This window comes from Crinia signifera, chromosome 8 (genome assembly GCF_055691185.1).
Source record: "Crinia signifera chromosome 8, ASM5569118v1, whole genome shotgun sequence".
NCBI classification, from domain to species: domain Eukaryota; kingdom Metazoa; phylum Chordata; class Amphibia; order Anura; family Myobatrachidae; genus Crinia; species Crinia signifera.
In genome coordinates, this window is record NC_139224.1 from 136165639 (window position 1) to 136182865 (window position 17227).

Sequence of the window (17227 nt, forward strand, 5' to 3'; positions counted from 1 at the left end):
AGACACAGAGCTTGATTTTAGAATTACTTTCCTACACGCTCCCTAAATAAGACCACGTTTGCAGTTCCCGTCCCTCTAAAGTTACCTACAAAAGGTGAAGGAAGCCAATATGTGGGCTGGCTACCCTACATTTGGCAGTTGGATAAAAGTATCACATGACAAACACTATGGAACACTATGGAACTCACATTTAATAATTTGCAATTGAATGGTCTTCTGAAATGACACCCAAGAATTAGATTACTGTGAAAAGGCAGGACTGTACACTACATGGAAATGAGGAGTCGTTGCCCATTAAGGTGTCTATACACTGCCGATACAGCTTTGGTAAAGAATCTTACATTTAATCAAAGTATAGAATCATTCGACCTAGGCTACATTTTGATGAATGGAAATGTGCTTTATATTATAGGATGACCATGCACCATTTAGTAGCTTGCAGGTGCATTTATAAAACACTCTGATACTGATTGGTATTATCCCCTAATGCAGGCTGACCAAACTCTACAAGACATTGCCTTAAATCCATGAAATTGAGCTGCTACCCTCTGCTGATGTCAGATGATTAAGCATGTGCGCTGGTCAGGCACAGGGACGTGACAGCAGCCAGCCAGCTTTCATTTTACAGCAACAACTTGTCATTCAAACTGGCTGCGGGGTCCCTGGGAAGCAATTAAATCTGTAATGCAAGCATATGCCAAGCCCAATTGCCAAAGATTTAACAAGTCCCATCCCCAAGCAGGATTTAATCTTACCCATAGAGCAATGCAGGGAAATACTACGAACCAAACTCTGTACATGGATTCTGAGGATAGCACGTAATGCGCACTATATCATACTGTGTAAAGGTCTTTTGCTTTGGACAATAAATAAAAGTACAGAAGTTGCATTCCTTTATACTGCTTTCACATTGCAGAAATGGGTAATGACACGGTATTCTTAAATGGGACTTTAAAACGGGTCTGAGCCTTGAGACCTTTCACATTGCAGGTGAAAACCGTTTTAAAAATCATTTAATACCATTCAAAATTCAACCCGTTTAACCCCCAAGGGACACGTTTCAAGCCATTGAAATAGAGCTGTTCAAACTGCCAAAAAAACGGCTTTAAAACGTGTAGGACTCTGCTTTTTAACCTTGTTGAAATACCGGTTAACTTTAACCGATAAATCAACTCTGGCACTTTCACATTGCAGCCTTAAACGTTTTAAAATGGAAAAAAAACGGCAATATACCGTTTTAAAAGTGCGATGTGAAAGGGGTATCACTTTGTATTTAAGATGTTAGGGTGCTGATTTGGTAATACAAGTGTTGGGAACAGTGCTTAAATGTGAAACAAAATGCCAGCTTTATGTACATAATTGTTGCGACAATTTTGCAATATAAGTAAATGAAAACAAATCCACCCTCCCCCATCCAAAATGGATCCTTTTATACATGTACAAGTAGGAATACTATCTACGTTATATCAATAATCTCATATGAATGTCTTGTTTCTAATCCAATAAGCTATGTGCCCAGAATCGAAGTGCTCTTGCACAAACTCAGGTGTGAGTTGAGTCCAAATCAGCATAGATGCTGTGGATTGTCTTTTTTTTTTTTTTGTACCTACAGCACACTCGAGGCAGCCATTTTGTGGGCTGCACCAGTCATGAGAATTCAGCCAAGCAATTCATAAGTGGTGACATCACTGAGGTTCAGCCAATAAGCAGCTGCCTCCTGTACGGTGTGCCTGTAGGAAATTGGAGCCACACTTTACTGGTGTGCTACTACTATGGCTAGGCCCCAGGACGCTGTGCCAGGAGGCAAAGCAATCTTTTACTTGTGTGTTACTACTATGGCTAGGCCCCAGGAAGCTGGGTCCAGGTGGCAAAGCAATCTCCGCATAGGCCAGCAAGCTTTGCATTTATATCTAAGGTGCAAGCATAGCACAGGTGCTGCATTCATGCATATTAGTGCATCAAACAATGCAGTCGGTTTACGAGTATTCATCATACCCAGAACTTGCAGCCTACTACAACTCAGGACTCACAGGGTGAAAGCTAGGAACACCAGCAGCTGGAGCATCTCAGCAGGTTTTTCCTGACCTTCACTTCTGCTGACTGTGTTGGCTTTTGTTACACTTCCCCAGACCAGAAGATCTAGCAGCAGACGGCATTCCCTCACATCCAATTACATTCTATGCTAGACAAAAGCAGGTCCTTGCTGCATCAGTATTAACACTACCAGGAGCATTCAAACTGCACCTAATGTACCATTATAATGCTGTAGTGATTCTTAATCAGATTGGGCACTGATGGTTATTACTGACAGAGAGCTCTGACATCCTACTCCCTGAATACAGCTGATGAACTGCGCTAATAATGCAAGCTGGATTTAACCCTTTACATCTGAATACCAACACATACTGCACTGAACTGCAAAGCTTCATTGCCTTAAAAAAAAAGTTTTTTCTACTGCAGAACTAACTTGTGGCGCCTCTGCTGTTTGTCTGCTAGTCCTGTGCAGAGTGTATGTGTGTGTGTGTGGGGCTGTTGGGGGAGGGAAGAGGGAATGAGACATCACTTCAACAGAAACCAGCGAAAAGAACTTACAGAGACTTTGAATGGGGAGGTGTTTGCAGCATCCATGGCTTTGTCAGATGTACTGGTCCCCGAAATACTTCTCCTTCGCGGTGACCTCTCGGCTGGCACCTCTGCAGAGAAAGATAGGACATGAGATCAGCGAAAAGGATCCACTCTGTAACCAGAACAAGCCGCTTTTTCAAACAATAACAACAATCATCGTTTTGTTTAAGGATCCTGTTTGAAAAAGATAATTGGTCTTTAGATTTCACAGATGGATTCCTCTGAGCGGACACGATAACAAGCAGAACTTTACAGACACTGAAACAAACACATTCCGGAGATAGATCTGTGGGAGCGGATTAGGATACAGCAGAGCACGTTGAACAGGTGAATTCCACCGAGGAGACTCAGTCAGTGCTAGATAAACAGTTCAGCAGAACTTGCCAGTCTCACACAAATTGAGCAAAGTGCAGTGAACAGAGAACACATGTCACTTTAATATAATTACCCCGAATACAGCTTTACACAATTATGAAGCATGAAGAAAGTGGCACAAATGGAAGTACATTTTATTGACCGAATCAAACGAGCTATAAAGCAAATATAAACACATTATAAATAAACAGATCAGGTTGGCTATGAAGTAATAGAGACGTGGGTAATTTAGATTTATACTTTTTCCTTTAACAAACAAATCTGGAGATTTAAAGGGGGGCCTGGACGGTCACTCAATCTCCGACTGTGCTTTGAAAAAACACAATGCAACTTTAAAACCCCCACATTCCTTGTGTGTACCTTTATCGCAAGTGCTGCCCATTTCCACTTCAAAGGCTGGGCTGAATCCAACTTCTGAGACGCAACAAAGAACCCCACACATGGATGTAGAATTACATGTTCTGCAGCTTTCCGCTAGCCCCTGGAAACGACGGGACTAATCGCAGAGCCTGTGCAGCCTGGCATATTCCTCTGTCCTCAGGAAACTGGTGCAGCCAAGACGAACAATTCTGGCCTTTTGGCCCAAGGGATCCGTGCTACTTCCAAACAGAAAGACGCTGGATCTGATCCTTCTGCTTACCACCCCCCACCCCCCCTCCCTTCCCAGTGTGCAGAGAGCAAGGAGATACACACAGACGACTGCAGCTATTCAATCAATTGCTTCAACTGCACATCCTCATTAGATATGAAGCTATTTACAGATGCTGAAGCATTCTGACGTTTAGTGGGAGAAAGTGTCACCGCTGCTCTCCGATCTGTGCAAACAATAAGCACTTACTGAAAAGTGCTGCCAGTCTATGCCAGTGTAGAACCGTTCTCTCCCAAAAGAGCAAATTATTGGTTATTAAGGCAATGGCACATTCTACGTAAATAACACACCAAACGCTACGGTGATACTTTACTGTTCAACAAGCAATCAATAAAGAGCAAACACAGAAAATAAAAAATATCTACTTTGGAACTAGATATTAAAGAAACACGACCGGATAATAACAGTAGAAACACAACGACGAAGATAAACATTACACAACGTTCCAAATCAGCAACGAGGTAAAATAAACCAAAAATACTACAAAAACAATTCCCAATGAGAAAACTACTGTTGATCATCTCCTTCGCATTTCCAACTTTTCTAAAAGGCACAAGAAATAGCAGTCTTCTCGGATTACAATCTTATCTTCCTTTTTGTTTTTTTAATTTGAACTTGATACCCAAGGTGACAAGACATTGACACAATTCCAAGCATCAAGAGAGATAAAATTCTACACAGAGATTCCAGGCAACTCATTTCAGGACCAGAAGAAAGGGAGAGTAGAAGGTTTGTCCAAGTAAGAACAGTGTCCTGGATGAAACCACAATAGTCCTGCCCCCCCCCCTTTTAATATTTCACAATAATTGCCTCCGCTGCAAAATTACATCTTATGCAGCAGGCAGAGAAAGGACTGCTTGTTAACATGAACGTAAGGCACACATTCCTACATCGGAAGCTGGGATCTTCCTTCTTCAATCCTTTAACAGGACATTTTTTTTTTTTAGCTTTCATTTCACAGCAATCATCCTGTGTCATTGCTGCAGTCTCGTTCTATCTCCAAGGCATTTGCCGATTCCACCAGTTTAAGAAAAAAACGGCAAAGTTGTTGCTAGTTGGAGAGGCTGCAGTTCTGTTAAGCAAGGCTGGAAATCTATACCATTTCTGCTCTTCCAAAATTAGATATCTTTCTTTCCCCGTCCTCCCCCGGCATACTGCACGCTACTATTGCATTATCACCTGCTGCAAAATCAATGCAGCCCTCCTCCTCTTCAATGGCTTCTATTTCATGGCTTGTCATCTGCACTCAGTCCAGGGACAGAATAACTGGCAACGGATAAACATGAAAATGAGCTCTAGTAAAAATAAAAAAAAATGCTGCATTAAAAAGTGCAGTTCAGCTTCTGCAGCGTTAGAAGGGGCAATAGTGGTGTTTAACCCTTGCACACTGAGTGAGGCACAAAACACACACTGCAGTGATCTTGCAGTTACCAAGTGAGCATATCTGGGGTATTTTTGACCTTACTTTGCAGTACTACAGGCCAAGTCACTGACAGGCATTTTAACCAGTCGGTTTAACAGACAAAAAACATTGTATACAACAGATTGTAAAAAAACTGCATGTTAACGTATCGGTCACATAATCATTGTCATTTTTTTTTTTTTAGGAGAACTGCAAATCAACATAACAAATCAATAGCTCAACACTTCAGTGACCCCCAGTGAAAGTATACGCTGAATTATTGGTTAGACTCACAAAATGGTTGTCTCCTACCCAAGGGAGGCTCAAGAGGAGGAGCTGCAGCATAGTTCAAAATTCAAATAGTATAGTCCCACCAACTGCCATTGCAAACTGACTCACTGGCAGTGGGTGTGGCTCCCCTATTTGAATTTTGGACTGTGCTGCAGCCCCTCCTCTGGAGTGGTCACTGCTCCAACCTAAGCTTGGCTTAAATGCAATATATTTTTAGGGCCTCTAATAAAGTTGAACCAAGTAACCCTGTAGTATCTACATATAGAATCTAGAGCAAGGGCCGGAAAAAAAATATGCAGATGTTGCAGATGCAGGAATTGTGACCGGACTGTTGAGTAATATGGAGGGGCAAATGCACAGAAATGGTTGTGTAGAATGACAGAATCGGTGTAAAAGGTGCTTCACCCCTACAACCTTAACAATCTATGAGTCAGTCAGCAGATTTTACGATTGACTGATCAAATCCTACTTGATCTTGGATCATTCAGAATGACTGGACAGTAAGACTAGCAGAACAGGAGAGTAAGGGGTAACCGGCCTCATGATGTAACCCTCCTCTGAATGATTTTAGCTCTTGTAAGATCCCAAAATGTTTACATATATTTTACGAATGTTAATGATTTTTTTCTGTATAAAGCCACAGCATTTAAGGATCAGTGGTCCTTTAATTGAAGTGCTGCAATGCTTCCAGTTGTGTGGAACACAACGCTCTATAGAGAGCATTTAAATCAGCAAGCAAGATTCACAGACAGCAGCAGCTAATAGCATCATCTGCAGGCCGAATGAAGCATCCCAGCAATACAAATGCAGCTTCACCACTAATTTTAGAAAGATAGATGGATGGATGGATGGATGGATGGATAAATGGATGGATAAATACATATGATTCCCCTTTCCTCTGGTATTTTGTATATATGCCATCTAACTGAGGTTTAAAAATATACACAAAACTGTTCCGCACCAGAAGGCTTCTTGACCTATTGAAGCAAGTTATGCTTAGCAACATTTTATAAAGGTCAATTCAGCATTATGTAACTCAAGAAAACATGAACAAGAAAACAAATTACACCAGACATGAAGGACGGCCTCTTTGTACTTGCAGTACAACTCAAGATTATGGAAGATAATGGCTATCGGGTCCAGCCACAATAACAGCAAATCCCTCAAATAAGTTCCAACTGAAATATGATTTTCTTCGTCTTAGAAAGGCGCCAAGTGCGTATCAAGATGAAAAAGGTTATAAGGGTTAGTATTTCCCTCTGGGATGGAGGGGTGTAAAGGTCGGTGAATATATGTTGGCATGTGTGTAAAGGCATAAAGGTCATGCTACAATACTTATTTCCTCTGGAAAATCTAAGCCATTTAAAGAAGTCTTTAAAGTCTCCATCTTGTTGTTATACTGAATTTAATCATTTCTTGCTATATTGGTATCCAGTTGAAGGGACCACAGGAACAACAAAGAAGCCACATTAGAACGTCAACATGGTTCAAACGGTCATCGGGAATCAGAAGGACATCCTCAAACGGTCAGAAGATTAAGAATATTGACAGCTGAAATATTACCCATCTCAGAATACTGACAGTTAGGAGCATGCAACGTCAGGTGTGTTACAGTACATCTGCGGCAGGGGGTGGGGGTAGTTAGGGTTAGCCAATTGGGGGAGGGATTTAGAGGGAGAAGGTAAGAGACCACTAGACCACCAGGTACGGTTTGCCGATAGTTCATCATGCCTCAATATCATCCAGCAAGACATGCTGAATGTCAACATTTCTATATTATATGTCGACCTGATGACTACTGTTAAGTCATACCACATCTGTTAAATCTACTCTCATTTGGTAAAGAAAAAAATCTCTGATATTTTTGTAAATAGCAATGAGGACTTTGCAATGGAGCGACTTTGTTTGATGCATTGTACAAGAACACTGGTCAACACTCCGTAAATAGTCTTTTATTTTTGAGTCTCTTTAGGGTAATTTGAGGGTGCTGATTCTGAATCTGACATTAGTTTTTCCAGATTGGCTCTATTTTTTTTAGATAATTGGGTACCCAATGAAGTATAGTAATCCTTGTATTACAATCTGTACATGCAGAACAGTGTTGCTTATCATTCAGAAATTACTACAAATCATTTCAAATGAAACTCAATATACTCATAATGAATATCACTGGCCAAAAAATATCAAGGATATTTGAATGAATTAAGGGTAATTTGATGGTACTGATTCCAAATATGCCATCAGTTTTCCCATATTGGCTCTAGTTTTTGAGATATTGCATATACCCTGAAATTGAACATTCCCCATAAAAGCTGGAATCGAACCCATGACCTCAGTGCTGCATTCAGAAATGCAGCAATTTGGAGAGCCAACTTGATGTTTGGAAAAGAAATGTTGATTGGAATCCGTTCTGCAAAAGTCTGTGATCTGTAGGTGTGTAGAGTGTTCAGGAACATCACTAACCAGACAATGTGATGCAGTCACATGGGCTGAAAGGCAAGTTGACCAGATTTGGTTCCAGGTGACTGGTCTTGCTGGATCTATCCTGGTTACTATGCGTTCCAAATTTCCCAGGTCACCTACGAACCCAAAAATGTTTTACTGATGATGCTTATATGTCCGTAAACATGAGATCAGTTGACTACAACAATGTGACCTTAACTTAGAATTTGAAAGGAAATATGTGTCAGTTATATGGCCCAAAGATACAGCAGGTCACATAGATGACCCTTTTCACATTGAATATGGATGGGAGCTCTATTTAGCCTTGGTGCAAGTTTAATTTGGGAATATGGAGCAGCTCCAACCTAATGAGAAACCAAAAGGGAATGTTGTTTTCTATGCATTGTCCCACCATCATTTCACATGGATAACACTGGCAACAGAACTTTAGTGCTGCTTGCTCCAAGGGTAGAATTTCTATTTATGTGGGAAGATGACACAACAAACATTGATGAAAATTGCCTAAAACGTCAGGTTGTGTCAGATGTAGATTCTAAATGTGACTGACAAAACATATTTATACATACTTGTCAAATGCAAATATAGAGACTCAGGAGCCCAATTTAGCTGCTTGAATTACTAGAGGGGTCTAATAAATATTCAATGCTATCATCACAGAGCAGTTTAACAGATATAATTATTTGTGATTAAAGTCTCAGGAAAGAGCAACGGCGCAGTATGCTTCCCGAGGAGATGCAGGAAATGATACTTCCATATCTGGGACGTTGCTCTGACAGACGCAGATGGCTATGAGCGCTAGGGAGCGGCAACCCTTCACTTCAAACTCATTGCACTTTTTTTTTTTTAAATGTCATTCACACATGGGAGACTTTTTAATGAAAAGCTAGGATTTACCTAATTTGTTCTGTGAAAAATAGAAGGTGGCTGAGGTGACATCATGGTACAATACATGTACAGCAGACCGAGAACAGAGGGACCCATTGTAGAGATTAGGAACCCATTCCAAGATTGCCCTATCACACAATGCAGCCCCCCCCCCCCCTCTCACACACACACACACACACACACACACACCTGACCAGAAGAGGACTCAGCTTCCACCTAAACAGCAGAGGACACAGCCCCTGCCAGACTAGAAAAGGACAGAGCCCCCCCCCCCCACACCTAAAAAATACAATACAAAGAATGTCAAAATGGGAAATGTCAAAATTGTCTTAGGGTTAGTGATAACGCTTGGATTCACAATACTATTAGGGTTGAGGATAGAAGTAGAGTTTACCTTTCAACAATGTCGACATTCTGACCATGTCAACACAATATACCACACCAGGAACACACAACACAAGTCCTCACAAATTAAACTATTTCCTGAAAGCATTTGAACTTATTAACATAATGTTAAATCATTTTAGAGATTACACTATGAGGAGAGCTCATTAAAAAAGCTCACCTACTAATTAAAAAGCCATAGTGTTATGAATTAATACATTCTGCATGTTAACACTATGAAATTACAAAAAATGTTAAGTCTTGATATTTCCTAATAGATAGGGAGTGAATGCACCTATAAAATGATTGCTGGCCCCAACACTTGAGGAATTCTTTATACTATGGACAATGGATGGCTCTATAAGATCTCAGGCAAGCAAAAGGGTTCTTTACTGTGGAATTCTTTATCATACAGTATAGCCATAACACTATACATCGGAAGCCTTCCTTACAAAAACTCTGTAGCTATACAAGGACATTCCTGGGTCTAATGGTCTAGACCAGGGGTAGGCAAGTAATTTGTAACTGAGTCCGAATATTTCTATTCAGCAGAGGGGGCAGCACGCCGGCGGTCCGCTCACTTACCTTTTGGATAAACTTTTTCTTGATGCTCTCTACAGCAAATACATGTTCCTTGTTTGCAGGCAGCCCCATGCTGCCCGGGTAAAGGGGGCCGGAGCTCCTGTGTGTGCTTTGTGGCTCGGTGCAAGCAGAACACCTTCTCACACTGCCTGCTCTTGCGCTCCGGCTAGTACCGACCCTTTGAGCCCTGCTTCCAGTTCGCAGGTATGAAGGGCTGCTGCGGAAGGAGGCAGTCACCGGTCACAGCAGCAGCTCCTCCAGCCCCGACAGCTATCACACTCCGCTCACCCCGTGACCTCACTTGTCCGGGGTGCTTCTTAGGCAGCGCCGCGGGAGAGCAGCCATCACTCATACATCCGGGGCAGAGCCTCCAGCTGTCACCTGGCAACCACAGCGCACTCTGGTTGGCTGCTTACAGTATGGCTCAGCCTCTCGGAGCTTGCGACAGGATGGGGAAGTGAGCGGGAGAGGACAGGGGACATTAAAGTATTGTAAACATTAATGAGGACTCAGCACAGCTTCATACCCGCATCCGCCGCAATGCATTCCTTGGACCGGCGATCAGCATCTCTGTCCTTTGCGGTCCGGATATGGACCCCGGTCCGACAGTTGCCTACCACTGGTCTAGACATTGCTGTTCTGTGGTCAAGATCCAGTATTTCCACTGTGAGGATTTGCTTACTGTGGCACTGATATTTATATATTGCCACCCTCTGGACCAATGAGATACTACAATACTACTACTAAAACCGCTTGGTGAAGCCGCTGAACCAGTATGAAGCAGGTATGTCATCTACATGCTGGATGAAGGTCTCCACTGCAACTTCCGAAGGTTCAATATTTATACATCACATATTGCTCTTCATTTGTGGAAACATGTCACAGAACTGTACCAGCCCCCGGATGCATTCATGGGCCAGAAAGTCCACCATTTTCCTGGACTTGTTGGCAGGGGCACGGTCGCAATAGGGAAGGGGCTCAATGGGTGGGAATTTTTGGATGGTGCCTGGAAATGGCTTTCAGCACTTGCAGCACGCATTGGATGGTGTACCAGTCCCCAGTGACTGTGTGCTCCTGCTAGAGTGGTATGGCACAGATATATCCAGCTACTTTGTTGCTGTGTATAGTAATTTACCGTAGCAAAACTGCAGTGCTGTAATTAAAGACATAAAAGGACATATCTGTAGCTATATGACCAGTTTTGGCCACAAAAAAAGCCACCATCTGCTTAGTCATTCTGCTCTCCTGACAAAACTGTGTCGCTGCACACCCAACCGGTGCCCACTGGACCAAACTTTGCTTTGTCTGGGGGTTGAAACTGTAAATCCAGTATTTATGGCCACTGATAAACTTCCTGATGGTTCAAATTACTTTAATCAAACCTGGCCAGAATGTTGGTGCACCACGTTACTCAGCACTCAGCACTCCTCCTGCTTTCAAATGCGCTTAAACAGTATCCCCCCCCCCCCAAAAAGCAGCTCACAGTTGGTCAAAACTCTCCTGCTAGTAGATGAGAATGGCTCTCCAGGAAAAGATGGCATGGATTCGCTGGCTAGGGGCATGACTTCACAGTCCAATTCCCTGGTTTTATCACTGTTGGGGTGCAAGAAATGCAGGCTGCCCCCAGAGCGACTTGGCCGCAGTGCCAATTTTTGCACAGTTCTGCACCCAACTAGTGACACTACTGCTGCAATGTCACAGGTAGGAAACTCAGATATGAGCCTTACATCGAGACATACAGTACACAAACTAACATATCTATTGTCATTTCGACCTTTTAAACATGTTGACCTTAACCATTGTCCATCTTCTTACTTTCTACCTAGACATTGTATATTTATTATCCGGATACCATTCCTTCAGGCAATAAGCAAGTATAGCCAGGAACATACAACGTCTTGCTGCAGAACAGTTTGTGTATATTTTCTATAGTGCGGCACAACACGAGAATGGTTATCTTTCTTGCCTGACAACACTGAGGTCTTGAGTTGAATTATCGAGCAAGCCAATATTGTTGTGCAGTTTGTATATTCTCCCTGCGTTTACGTGCGTGACGATCAGTAGGTGCTAAGGTTTTCTCCCACACTACAAAAACAGTCTTCGGTTAATTAGATTTGGAAACAAAAATACTAAGTTTACAGTATGTGTTTACTTGTGGTTGGGGAAATACATTGTAAACTCCACTGGGGCAAGGCCTAGTGTGGCTGATGGAAATATCTTATTTGGAGTGTTTAGTAAATACTGTAGTGTAGTAATACAGTATTGTATGGAATTGTCAATTACTTTTTCAGTAGTATGACAATCCCATATAATGAACTGAAATGGAAAAATTAGAAACCAAAGAACAACCTAGTGTTCCCCCTAGGAATTTTTGGGGGCAGGGCGCCGCTGTATGGGATGGGGGCGGACCGGGCCTGCCGACGTCATCGTTGTAGGCGTGCCCGGGCCGTCGCGTCATCAAAGGAGGCGTGTCCGGGCCTCCACGTTATCAAAAGAGGCGTGCCCGGGCCGCTGCGTCTTCAAAGGAGGCGTGCCTGGGCCGCCGTGTCATCAAAGGAGGCGTGCCCGGGCCGCCGCGTCAAAGGAGGCGTGCCCGGGCCGCCGCGTCACCAAAGCGGGCTTCCTCTGTCGTACAAGGGGGCGGACCTGGCCCCGCCAAAGTCCGTGAGCTGCCGGGGAAGCCTAGCGCCGCCGAGATTGCGGTGCCTGGATCTTCCCCAGGCACAACATTAGTCAGGCAGCAGGCTCTTTTAGCGGGGCGCTGCTGGAGGGGCAGGGCGCATTTTGCCCTTTAGAAATCGGGCTAAAACAGCCTAGCGGGAACACTAACAACCACTCACCACATGGTTTGTAAGTGGTCTAGTGTTCATTCCAGCACACGGCATCTTTTAAAACCTGTGCAGTTCCTCTGACCTGCCTAGCATGTTGTTCTCTGCTGTGCTGAAATACAGACCATGCTGTGCTAAAAACACCACAGTAGAGTGTGACATTCCAGACAGGGAAGAGAAACTGCACGGGTTTTGGAAGATGCAGGGTGCTATAATAAACACTATGGTCTATAGTTCAAAAGTTACATAGGTAATTGAATAGTTGCATACCATGCTTTGGGACAGCAGGTCAATATATAATTAAATATTACTTTATTGGTTACTGGTTCTTTCTATAGCTCACACATTATGCAGAACTTTAGAGACAATAGGCCAGATGTGGTAACAAAAGTGATCAGGTAACAATCCATGTGCTTGTGCGGCCAGGATCCGGGTGGGCGGTGCGGCTGGGAGTTGCAGCTGACCATGTCAGTGACATCTGACCATGTCATACTGCGCAGAGCCGCACAGCCGGGGACCGGAGAAGCCGGGCACCGTCTAAGCGGGTGCTTAGATGCTGCCCAGCAATAGACTGCACACATAAGTAGTCTAATCCCGAAATCCCAGGATTAGAAACTCCAATCCCAGGATTGAAATCCCGGCAATTTTTAGGCCAAATCCCTGGAGCCTGCAATTGGCTAGCCTAGTTTATCACTCTATATAACTATCTCTTTTTGAGGCTTAATACATCTTCCGCAATATATTTACAGAGGATACTGAATATATTATAAGTAGTTATTTTGGAAATACTTGTAGGCAGAGAAAGCCAACTGACTCAGTAACGTGCATTGCGTAACGTGTCCTTTTTGTGTTGTTACAGTGGCGTAAGAGTCTCAGACCTCACAGCTGCTGTCCACAGGCAGAAGTCCTGAAATGCTTCAGGCAATAGTAATCATACAGTAAATACAGATAAATATGATGTGCTTCAGCTGGGCTCTACTTAAATTATAAGACAGAAACCAATGACAAAATATTACATTTTGAAATATTAATGGCTGATCTTATAGTCACGTGAAGTATTGAAAAAAATGTTGACTGTTCATTCTATTGGTGGGGGGGTGGGGGGGGGGGGGGGGGGGGGGGTGGGGGGGGGGGGGGGTAGGCAAGACTACATTATCACATAAGCCATGAAGTTCTTCACATCTGTAAAATCTGTTTTGACAGCCCTAAAATCTGTGACTTTTCTCAATTGAATAGATAAGCAGCTCTCCATTAAACTCACTGCGTAACTTTGTCCCCAGCACAGAACTGAAACCAACAATGTTAAAGAGATTGTACCAACCATGAAATATCCCTGGCACATTTATGTTTAAATACAAAGATACATGGAATGGACTTGTGCAGGATAAGAACCTATCAGAGATTCATTTCACTACATAAATTATAGTGGCAAGACTAGAGCAGATCTGATATATTAGTCTGATGGTCAAATAGTTATTTGATTGGTTGGGCCTGGGAGCTCAGACCCCTTCAAGTTGCTATAGGCCGGAGTGGGAAAGTTGCCCATAGCAACCAACCAGGCGCAATGTACTGTACTATGTTCTGAAAAGTACTTGATAAATGCTAGCCCATTGATCAAAGACAGACTGACTGTCAAAAACGGATACCAAATAACTTTTATGCCCACTGTCTAGGTTGACCAACAGTGAGTAGGTCGGCACCTAAAATGGTCGACATACTTAAGGTCAGAAAGCCAACATAAGCAAAAGGTTCACATGAACATGTCAACACAAGTTGTTCATGATTTTTTTTTACATACTTGTTGATATATTACCATCCCTGTGGACATGATGGGAGAATATAATAGTCTCCCATGTCCGAAGCATGGCGAGCGCAACGGTTCACTTATATGGTGTCCACCCCCCCAAAAAAACTCGTGTTGACCTTTACCTCTAACCAGTGGCCAATGTGAGGTACCCTGTATGACTAACCAATGATAATGTTTGTACAAAGTTCACCTGATAAATATACCCCCGAAAATACAATATTTGAACAATGATGAAAGATTATAGGCACACAATGCATTAAACCTGTAACATCTGAAGTACATTTCATATTTGCTTCCTAAACCTACCAATAATAAATGCAATTATATTCACTGGAAGCACTACTTTGCAATCACATATTGATCTGTATCCAGTTCAACTTCTACATATTAAACATTCAATGAATAAAAAAAATCACAAGGCAAGTCACATTCGAAGCAAATGACCCTACCCAAAAAAGACAGAAGACTCCTCTCCTCCTCTGTGCTGCTGTCCAGCCATTCTCCATCCCCAGGTGAGAGGAAGCTCATGGTTGTAGCTGTAAAACTTCCCCACGTGGCGCACTGTTTTCTACTCTAACCTCAGGAAGCTCTTTGAGCGTAGGGGGCAACAAGACAGTATTGTAATGCGTAGGACGGTCACTGGAACATTCCTATTAGATCAATAGGGTTAGGCCTTGTTCAACTGCTCTGTGATGCGGAAAGGATTGTAGGCACAGCAGGGGGCAAATGGGCTTCTACACCAGGCGAGGCTGCCGAATCCAACAACAAAACAAAAGCGAAAAGAATGAAAATACAATTCTCTGAGCTCAGGGCGAATGTTGGAACATTTCCCCATTCATCAGATGTGACAGCTTGCAAACGCTGGAACAACCAATTCTTCGCAAGTGCTACAAGACACAGCAGCAAGACAATTCTCCTTTCAGCTTGTAATGGGCTGGAGCGTCCTCCCTTCTAAGGCTCCTTCCCTTTCTGCACAGGCAGGTTCATCAATCTCTGATTAGGAAGCACCGGATGCTCCCTTCCACCCCTCCTTTTTCCAAGTCTGTCTTCAGCCCCCCCCCCCCCCCTTAGCAGCGCCTATCTAACCTGTGACGGCTGCATTGATCTGTAATAATGGAATAAGCAGTTAACTGCCAAAACTAACATTATGGGGCTATTCCAGTGCTATCTCATCAGAAGGAAAAACTGGACTGGTTGGATGCCCAGCTTGGCTTCCGGTCCTTCTGCCCTGTGGGAATAGTAGGCAGGGAAGTGCTAGTGGAGGAATCACAGAACGCTCAGCGCTGCTGCTTGTGCACAGAGCTCCTACTTCAGAACCTATTTCTGTCGTGTTATAACAGCTCTGCCTTTTTCTCTAGATGAGAACTTTAACATCAGAGAGTAGATGACAACGTGCCTGGCACAATGCCCTGCAATGCAGCAGCACATATTTCTACAAAACAAAACTTGGACTGTAGATTGCCAAACACAGAACCTTAGACCACACAGGGGCAGATGTATTAAGCCTTAACAAGAGATAAATGCAAGGGTGATAAAGAGAGATAAACGTCCAGCCCATCACCTGCTAACTGCCATGTTACAGCCTGTGTTTGAAAAAAGTCAGTTGGCAGGTGATTGGCTGGACGTTTATCTCTCCTTATCACCCTTGTATTTATCTCTTGTTAAGGCTTTAATACATCTGCCCCACAGTTCTTTATTTGTCAAGAGAAAAGAAGAATTGGATGGGAATATATGAAAACATTTTGTCACTGTATCATCCTCTTATTCAAAGAACTGCACTAAATTAAGAACAAGAACTTAAAAAATCCTATAGATTAATATGCTATGGGGGGGGGATCAATTTCCATGATGATTTTTCGCCTAGGTGAAAAATCTGGCAAGGGCAAAAACCACGTGGATCGGTGAATTCATGGGCGTTTTAGCTTATTCTTGTCCATGCCGATTCAAAAAAAATAAAAAAAGTGAACAAGTATAGGCGAAACATACTCAAAACAATACGATGATTGATTACAATGATTGAATATGGATTGTATACGATGATTAAATACAGATTGGCATATTATTGCAATTTTTCCGCTGGTGGACAAAAAAAAATCAGGATTAATTGAAACCCCCTAAAACAGCACCTCACCTCTATGGGGTAATTCAAATGTTTTGCACGGCGATGGCACCCAATGGGGCAAGTGAACTGTTGCTCTGTTTAGACACACACAACCTCTGGTGCGGACATTGCTTTTATCTCGTTACGTTATTTTGACGAGCAGGTAACTAGTTAATGTATAAAAGGGAACACAGAATGCAAATCTCCAATAGTAGAGCAGGAGTGGTAGTGCTGCATTGATTGAGTAATCTTTAATTAGTAGGCTACCCATGTGATCTTCTATTCAACCAATAATAATAGTTAATTTAACCCTGGTACTAAACAGGTGAATGTTATCTGTATTTATATAAGCAGGCATAGAAATCATTTCATTGCAGAAGAAATCCAGGCCATTCATTGGTTTATAGTGACCAATAACTGGCCAGATTTGAAAGCTGGACTGGTAATGTCTAGATCTCTCCAGTCACATGACACAGTGGTGGGCATATTTGGCAGATGGGCCTGGAGCTTATTAATGACTAAATTGGCCAGAAAGAAATGCTTGTTTTATAAAAATGTCATTTTTCACAAAAACCTTAATGACCATCTGAAGTATACTAAATACATGTAATTAGCTCAAAACAAATACATGGACAATGCACTTCCCTGTAAACCATTAATGCATATCATTATGTAATTACATAAAAATCGTCAATCATCTGATTGGAAAATGATGACATCCTGTGCTCCAGGGTGGGATTGTGCCTTTCACTTTAGATGTCGTATGGGGGGGGGGGGGGGGATGTCAATCAGAGACAATTACAGCTCGGCAGCCGTTTGTGGGATATTGACAGGT

The 17227-nt window shown here is 42.7% G+C and overlaps 1 protein-coding gene across 8 annotated transcripts in view; it reads right to left on the reverse strand.

The window, feature by feature from the left end:
• RASAL2 (RAS protein activator like 2) overlaps nt 1-17227 on the reverse strand; it is a 265534-nt gene that overhangs the window by 56960 nt on the left and 191347 nt on the right. For 6 of the 8 annotated variants that reach the window (XM_083157244.1, XM_083157243.1, XM_083157242.1 and 3 more), the window contains one exon: nt 2593-2693. In XM_083157244.1, coding sequence (XP_083013370.1) covers nt 2593-2693 — 101 coding nt within the window. Of the gene's footprint in view, nt 1-2592; nt 2694-3360; nt 3590-14740; nt 15141-17227 lie in introns of those variants that run through there. The other 2 variants (XM_083157246.1, XM_083157245.1) reach the window with 2 other exon arrangements.